Below are 8897 nucleotides of genomic sequence, written 5' to 3' on the forward strand. Positions count from 1 at the left end.
ACCGGTCAATAAAACCGATATGTCTGTGTCGGAAACAGGTATAGGCTCTGTTCATAATTCACGTGAAACAGAAATCACGGCTCTCTACTTAAAAGGCGAAACGTGACAGGTGTATAGTGTCTTATATCATTCTAAAATAATGAGTGAATTTTTCTTACCGGCTCCACGGGTAAGCTGTCCTTCCTCTCCCAGCCGAGCGCCCAGAGCTCTCCACTCCCCTCCCCGTGGCCAGACAAGCCAGCATTGAAGAGTGCGCGGTACACCTCGCTCAGCCACTTGGTCGGTCACCCGGGCACCTTGTGCATCAATGTTACTGTACTTTCAAGAGTCCCTGGTGCCTCTCGAGGATGACTGCCCTGTTATTTTTTTTACCATACTGTTATTTTTACCATACACGCACGTGCATTAAATAATGCAAGCCTATCCGGCGCATTCCCTTCGGGTTATCAGACGCAGTCAGGGGGGGAATGGAGAGTTTGAAAGTGGGTAAACTATCTTTACTTCAAAGTGATTAATAAATTGAGGTCAGCCTAACTATCATGTCTACAAAATCTCTTGACTATGAATGCGAATGCAATGCTCTAAATATGACAAACATTGCCTTTGTGCAACTCGTTTTATTTTGCTACTTTGTTTTGGCCATTGGCAATAATATAGGCTAGTGAACAGCCACAATAAGAAACGTTTGAATATATAGTTAATGTTTGAAGTGCATTTTGTGCTAGTTTAATCAGGCGTTTAAGGAATAAACGTCCATACTCTCCTAAAAGGCGCTCGTCTGAATACATGATCTCCACGCTCTCTCTGTGCGCGCTCTAGCGCCACCCTCCTCCTCCCCAAAAATGGGATCTCCACTCCTCCGCTCTGCGCTCATTGGCTGCCTCGACTGTCTGTCAAACACGAAAGACAAAAAAAAAACTGATTTAAAGGAAAATCTGGGCAATATTTCTATTGGTAGGCGGGCTTGAAGTGAAGGGAACAATCAGTCTACCCGGCTAGGGAGCCACCTCAGACTGTATCGGGTTACTATGAATGACAGCGTAACCATGGCAAATCATTTGACTAAAACTATTGTCTTATCCTCACCATCCCCGGGTCAGATAACCAACCAATCACAGTTCACATAATCGCTTCTCTTGCCAGCTTAGAATAATATTATTAAAACAAGCGAGCGAGCCTGGTCTTTAGGAGTGGGTTATGTTGAAACGACACAGCAAAGGTGGAGGACGGCTGTAGACGGAGTAAAAACTTTCTCTCTGACTAACTTTCGGGAATGCTTTGCATTTTGTATGGCTGAACAGAACACCAGTTCGCTCATTGTGCTTGGATGATATTTTCCGTTTTGCGATACTTTTGGGGAGATTTTGTCATCCGTGGACTTACTTGCTTTAATGTCTTAGTTGCTAGAGAGGACGTGGAAGTAGAGCATAACATACCCGTTTATTAACTTGCAACCATGTCTATGCTTCCGACGTTTGGCTTTACGCAGGAGCAAGTGGCGTGCGTCTGCGAGGTTCTCCAGCAGGGTGGAAACATCGAGCGTCTCGGCCGCTTTCTGTGGTCTCTGCCCGCGTGTGAGCACCTCCACAAAAACGAGAGTGTGCTCAAAGCTAAAGCTGTGGTCGCCTTCCACAGGGGGAACTTCAGAGAGCTTTATAAGATCCTCGAAAGCCACCAATTTTCCCCGCACAACCACCCGAAGCTGCAACAGCTGTGGCTCAAGGCGCACTACATCGAGGCGGAGAAGCTCCGGGGACGTCCTCTCGGAGCTGTGGGGAAGTACCGCGTCCGCAGAAAGTTCCCCTTGCCTCGGTCCATCTGGGACGGCGAGGAGACGAGTTACTGTTTCAAGGAGAAGAGTCGGAGCGTGCTCAGAGAATGGTACACGCACAACCCGTACCCGTCCCCCAGAGAGAAGAGGGAGCTGGCGGAGGCCACCGGGTTGACGACAACACAAGTCAGTAACTGGTTCAAAAACAGACGGCAGAGAGACCGCGCGGCGGAGGCGAAGGAAAGGTACGAGTAAGTGATTGTTTACACGTTGTTGTCTGTGTCTGTTTTGATGTTTGTATGAGTCAAATTATAGAGTCAGACTTCTTTGATAAACATAGACTATAATAACTGATCGAACTAGTTTAGAACTGTAGAGAAGACTCTTAACTTTCAAATATAATAACAAGTTATAGATGACTTATTTGAGCCACCAAAAAATAAAATAAAATGTTATTCCATAATATTCAACGTGGATTCATCCTACGTAGCTCTTAAATCAAAATATCATAAACAATTCTCAGAAAGGTACATTCTTAGTAGGCTACTAGTTATAAGCACAATCAAAATATAGCCTAGTAGGCCTGCAGGCAGAGGTCCTTCGATTGGGCAAGTAAACATGATTTAGTTGTATGTTAAATACATACAGGTGTGTCGGTCCCTTTAACATTTCCTTGTGAGCTGTTTGTACATTTCAAAGTTTCAAAATTATACACATAAGTTCTAAGATGTCTGCAGTCAGGTGCTCGTGGAGAGAAGGTGTCTGCTTTCACCCGCCGGCGAGTAATTCACAATGAGAGCCCTGCGTAAATCACTGGCTTTTCACTGTAAAACCATGAGTCACTTACGATTCAGACTTATAATTTATGCCTGATACAAGCACGCGTTTAGCAATCATTAGGGCTGTCATTAAAGTCTGCCAGCACGTGAGCTGGCCTGCGAGTTCGGGGTTTTGACAGACCCACGCAAAGCTGCTTGTAGAACTGAGCAGAAAACGAGTAGAACTTCAAAAAGGACTTCAAGGCTTGTCTTATATTCAGGTTAGGTTTATTTAGCCTAATTAAAAGGTTGAAATACGCTGCACAACTATATTATAAGGATCCACTTAATATGTGTCCTGATTACGTAAACAGGGCCATTTGTGGTGTAGCCTAAGGACCATGTTGATTAATGATTAATTCACTTTATTTATTTATTTTTCTTTAATCGAATGTTCTGATACAAATGTACTACGTAATCACAATGATGATATCAATGAAGCCACACAAAAATGTATATTTATAGTATAACTGCGTGTGTGTGTGTGTGTGTGTGTGTGTGTGTGTGTGTGTGTGTGTGTGTTTGTGCATGTGTGTGTGCGTGTGTGTATGCGTGTGTTTGTGTCTTGTGTTACTTGGTCGAATCAGCAGCATTGAAAATTATTGGTTGAATTTACCTTATTCTAAGAGAATTGTGCCTCGTGCTTATTTCAGAATATGCAAATATTCTGAAATAATTTTTGTATACAAATATGCATTTCATATTTCCAGAGCCAAATATGCAAATGAGTTATTATCGTGCCCTATATCTTGCAATGTAATTTAATTTAATTTCATACTTAAACTGTAATGCATGCCATCTTCATGTGTTGCCCATAACGCAATAGAGAATATTTAGGCTATGTTACCTACCTTTCCCAATCAGTCAATACTCCATTAAGTTACTGAATTGTTACTGAATTAATATAGCCTACGTTAATAACGATATTGATAACGATTTTTATTTGTATTTTTATGTGAACTACAATGCAGTTTAGCCTTACAGAAACGTTGGGCCTTTATGTGCTTACACCAGCGCGTGTCCATTTTTAATCATAATACATATTTTCTTCTTTACAGGGAAAATAATGAGAACACCAATAGTCATAACCCATTGACTTCTTCCATGAATGGAAATAAAACTATTTTGGGGAGCTCGGATGACGACAAAACGCCTTCAGGAACCCCGGATCACACATCCTCCAGCCCGGCTATGCTCCTCACGTCAAACCCGGGGCTGCAGTCTCTGCACGGCCTCGCGCCTCCACCGGGACCGAGCGCCATCCCGGTGCCCAGCGCGGACTCGGTGCATCACCACCACTCTTTGCACGACACTATACTGAACCCTATGTCGTCCAACTTGGTGGACCTGGGTTCCTAATCACCCAGCCCTGCTTGGAAGGGGACTCTTGTGTACATGGATGATCGAGACAAGCTTCAGGCACTTGAGGCGAGGTGCAAAGGCAGAAGGAACGGACTCAGTAGGGCTTCGGGTGCGCAGCACGGTGAGACGGTAGCCCATAGGCGTTTAGCTGAAAGGTATTTTACCGGAATGTAATAACATGTTATATTGTTGAAAACAATAACAATAAAATGTCTTAATTCTTGTTATTAGGCCTATTATCGTTATTATTTTAGGGGATATATGTCAACAGGCGCTTAGGCTCAGGTACCCCGCGACCTTTCGTTTACACAGGTTTTCCAAGAGAGCCAAATTCAATTTATTTTGTGTTGTTTGGGGTATCTTAGGTTGTCTTATATCACAAGAGCCGTCTGTGAACGACGAAACATATTCTCTTATTATTATTATTATTATTATTATTATTATTTGTATTTTCATTTGGAAAGCGACTGCATGTAAACTTTGCGATAAATAATAAAACAAACAAATAGATACAATTATAGTTTCATATACCCTTTACAATAAAAAACAAGAAATGCATTCACTAAAAGGAGAACTTGTATGATTTCTCACTTATACTTTTGTCGCTTTTGTTGCAAACACCAAGTGATGTTTTATAAAGAATTTGCAGGCCTTTATATGGTCAAAAATACATGTACCCCTTACATGTAGTGTCAACATGTGCGTAAATCCTGAGTAGAATTGTATTTCTTTCCTCAATTTAGCCTAGATGTTAAATTCACAGGTTTAGTGTATGGCCCACGTTACTGCAGACCTATACTAGGCTACTGCAGACCTAGTAGCATACTATTCATGCTGATAGAGAGTAGGCCACAGAAAGCTGCTGAACTATGAATGAAGAACTAGCCAAATGAAGAAGGCGTGGTGCATTATGGTAATTCTGGAAGACTCTGGACACTGTCCATTCCGTGCGCGTTCACTGCAAATATTCTCGGACAAAGTGACAAATCTCATTATGTGTTGTAATGAAATACATTTTTAAAAAAGCGCAACTACTTTTATATCAGCCTGTATCAGCCTCAAGAATCACTGTCAAACTAAATAACACTTCAAAGCATCAAAGCATTTGATGCCCCCATCAAATAATGTGTTTATACGGACTGTTTTAAACGTAGGCTATGAAAGTGGGCTTCCTCCTCTCTCCTTGTAATTCAAAGGTACCTACCCTACCCTTTTAAACACTGGACTGAAGCCTATAGCGATTACTAAGAAGAAAGCTGGCCTACATTGAGTAAGCTCACTAGGCTGTATTCCAAGCCTTGATGTTCAAGTGATGACACCTTTTCTGTCCTCACGCCAATTAGGAGAACAAAAGTGCGATGTTCACGGAAACAAAAAAACAAAACCAGAAACGTGTGTTGAAAGAGGACACTGTGTTTGAACAGCTTCAGCCCAACACCTCTCAATCTCTTATATGTTCTCCAAGTCGTGCGTAACATTTCTAGAAACAACAACATCACTGTCTTATTATTCAGGATGGCGCGAGCCAATGGTTTATTTCTACATACCTACATGAGGGTTTAGCATATTCAAATAAGACCATATTCAAATAAGACCGTGTAGGTTACCGCTTAATACCGCTTATACCGCTTATACCGCTTGGTATAGCCTAGAAACAAGCTACTTTTGAGTGGGGTTGTTGTAATGATATAGGTTTTAAGCCTATAGACTATAGCGTAGTTAGGCACAAACTCTATTTCACACTAAACGCCATCGACATTGCTTGAGGCGGAATATGAGTAACGGCTTCTAGCTCACAGGGTCAATAATGTGTGACCTTGTCATAATTCACAATGAGTCCATATCAAAACGCGCAACGTGTTTGAACAAAAAGATTCAAATGCTCGGTCTGAAAGAAAACAGTTTTCAAAGTAATGTAAGGTTGCGGTCTTGACGTTCTGTGTTTCTCATAGAGCCTTACAGCTTTATTGCTGGTGTTTAATTAGCTCGGGAGTGCACCATGTGTGCTTGGAGGGGAGGGGAGGGTTATAAACATTTTTGGGCTGAAGATGCTAGGGAAATCTGCCGACATGAGGGGGAAAATAACTCTAATGCAGCAACTAGGAAAACTAATGGAATGAGAAGTGAATCTTGGGGGTTCATCTTGGCACCACGGCTCAACCTCCCCTCCCTTTCTTGACAAAGATAGCCCATAATAGACTTGACTATTATATAAGGACCATGTGTAGGCTAACCCAAAAAAGAACCATTTAACCGTACTTCAACTGTTAAAATGACCCGTCAATTTACACAGTTTATCAGTAGGATACACTTGACTATAAAGAATACGTGATCAGGCCTATTGGCAAATAAATCACAATAAATAATAATACGTATAGCTTGCAAAACTCGTTGCAAATATATCGGTAAAGTGTATGGGATTTAAGTCAACAAGCATCCCACCATTCACTGCTCCATCATTGAACGAAGGCCCACTTGTTAATGTAAAATATAGGGCATTTGAGCATTCCCTTAAGCTACAAATAAATCAGTAGATATAAACATATAGCAACAGCTTAGCCTGTGTATATTTGATCATCATCCATTAATTTTGAGGTCAGAATAGGGCGCGCGCACAATTTGGAGTAAATGTGGTGACTCGCACGATGGCCATCATTACGCACGCAATCCGGCCTGATTCTATCCAACATACACTATTCCAATTAATAAGGCTACAATCCATTGAAAATATATAGTGTATTTCTACCCCCCTTCGCTTCATTATTTAGGTCTAAATGATCTAGGCCTATCAGGATGCATCAAATTCAGCTCGCAAATGTCTCTTGACGGAAGGGAAAACCCCTCCAGCATAGAATTAGTTACAAATCAATAAAACATAGACCTACACAGTTGCGTCATACATCAAAACGTGTCATAATACTGACAACTCTACGTTGCATAGCCTATTTTTAAGTTGTCATTTAATCTCACCTGGAATCTTAATAGTGGATTCCTTTTTGTTTTTTGGGGGCGTTTTGGTTTCTGGGTCTGTAGGCCTACGAAGAGCCTGCGGCTATATTTCTTCCAATCAATTCCTCTCCTTAGAAGAGTAGGTGCAGAATATACTGTATGTAGGCTACGGGTAATTATGGATCACCTCAATCTGTCATAGGCTACTGTAGCCATGCGGTATTTCTTTTCGGTTTCATTGACAATGTATATGAATGTTAGTGCTATTATAATAACACAATCAACAATATTTGATGATATTTAAGACCCAAGTTGAACTATTAACATGTAGGCTTGTGCATGTTTATTGTTAGAAGATCAATATATTACTTTTTATTTCAGATTTGAAAAGTAGCTATTTCAAATTAGTCTACACAACCTGGTCTACGTTGTTTATTTCCCGTGTAGCACCTGTGACGCCATTAGAGGAATACAGTGAAAACAACACAATCCAGCTAATTAAACTCAAGAACAATGACTTAAGACAGGCTACTACTCTGAAAAAACCTACAGCTCAAGTACAATTAGCAATAAGTAAATGTACTCCACTTCTGTTAGTCATTCACTCGTAGACTAGTTGATATCCACACCCCTTCACTGCATTATAGGCGTGAGGCCCCACGGTAGGCCTATAGCCTGGTGTGATGGACCGGTAGGCCTATAGCCTAGTGTGATGGACCGGTAGGCCTATAGCCTGGTGTGATGGACCGGTAGGCCTATAGCCTGGTGTGATGGACCGGTAGGCCTATAGCCTGGTGTGATGGACCGGTAGGCCTATAGCCTGGTGTGATGGACCGGTAGGCCTATAGCCTTGTGTGATGGACCAGTAGGCCTATAGCCTGGTGTGATGGACCGGTAGGCCTATAGCCTGGTGTGATGGACCGGTAGTCCTATAGCCTGGTGTGATGGACCGGTAGGCCTTTAGCCTGGTGTGATGGACCGGTAGGCCTATAGCCTGGTGTGATGGACCTGGTGTGATGGACCGGTAGGCCTATAGCCTGGTGTGATGGACCGGTAGGCCTATAGCCTGGTGTGATGGACCAGTAGGCCTATAGCCTGGTGTGATGGACCGGTAGGCCTATAGCCTGGTGTGATGGACCGGTAGGCCTATAGCCTGGTGTGATGGACCGGTAGGCCTATAGCCTGGTGTGTGGGAAGCGCGGGGAGGCAAACTGATAGACGCGACAGTAACTGTGTGATGGCCAATTCTGATTAGCTTGGGTTTATTACAGCCTGCTTGAGGCGTGCTATCAAACAAGAACAGACCGAACTGCATTTAATTAAAATGTCCCCCACAGGTTGTTTTATACCGGTATTAGGCTATCTTTATGCTTTTAACAGCAATAGGCTAATAGCCTAACAGTGAAAGGCTACTTTATTTTTTATTATTTTATTAATTTATATTATTATTGTATTATTTATATTATTATTAATGTTATTATTATTATTATTATTATTATTATTATTATTATTTGTAGTAGTAGTAGTAGGCTAGTAGTAGTAGTAGTAGTAGTAGTAGTAGTAGTAGTAGTAGTAGTAGTAATAGTAGTATAATAACTAGATGTTGAATACTATTAGACAACTACTTATTACTATAACAACTATTAGTAGGCTAATATTAATGGCAGTAGGCTAGTAGTAGTAGTGTTAATAGTAGGCCAAGACGTATTAGTAGCTAGTAGTAGTAGCCTAGTAGCCTATTAGAGATTTCCATTGTTGCTATCATTTATTTATTTATTTTTTCATTATCATTTTTATTTTGACTTTACCGTTATTTGTTTAATGCAGTGATACGAGGATGTGCACTCGTTTGTGCTTTTTAACCAAGTTTAGTCAAGTTTAGTAAAACGTTTATGGACGCACAGATTTCAAAGCTTCTTGAACCATCAGGCGTGTTAGTGCATCAGGTGCAGTCCAATCAAACAAGACGAAAATGCTGCGGAAAGGGGCGGTGCTGT

At 41.5% G+C, this 8897-nt stretch overlaps 1 protein-coding gene across 2 annotated transcripts; it reads left to right on the plus strand.

The window, feature by feature from the left end:
* Positions 1-1456: 1456 nt before the first annotated feature.
* six2a (SIX homeobox 2a) lies at positions 1457-3948 on the plus strand (the record flags this gene model as incomplete). Of its 2 annotated transcripts, none has more annotated exons than XM_084460536.1 (2): positions 1457-2022; positions 3648-3948. In XM_084460536.1, 2 exons carry the CDS (start codon positions 1457-1459, stop codon positions 3946-3948), a joined length of 867 nt encoding a protein of 288 aa, XP_084316662.1. The 2 variants fall into 2 exon arrangements, with proteins under 2 accessions (XP_084316662.1, XP_084316663.1); XM_084460537.1 differs by having other exon boundaries at positions 1457-2016.
* Positions 3949-8897: the final 4949 nt, after the last annotated feature.

This window comes from Borostomias antarcticus (assembly GCF_949987555.1).
Source record: "Borostomias antarcticus genome assembly, chromosome: 2".
Classification (NCBI taxonomy): domain Eukaryota; kingdom Metazoa; phylum Chordata; class Actinopteri; order Stomiiformes; family Stomiidae; genus Borostomias; species Borostomias antarcticus.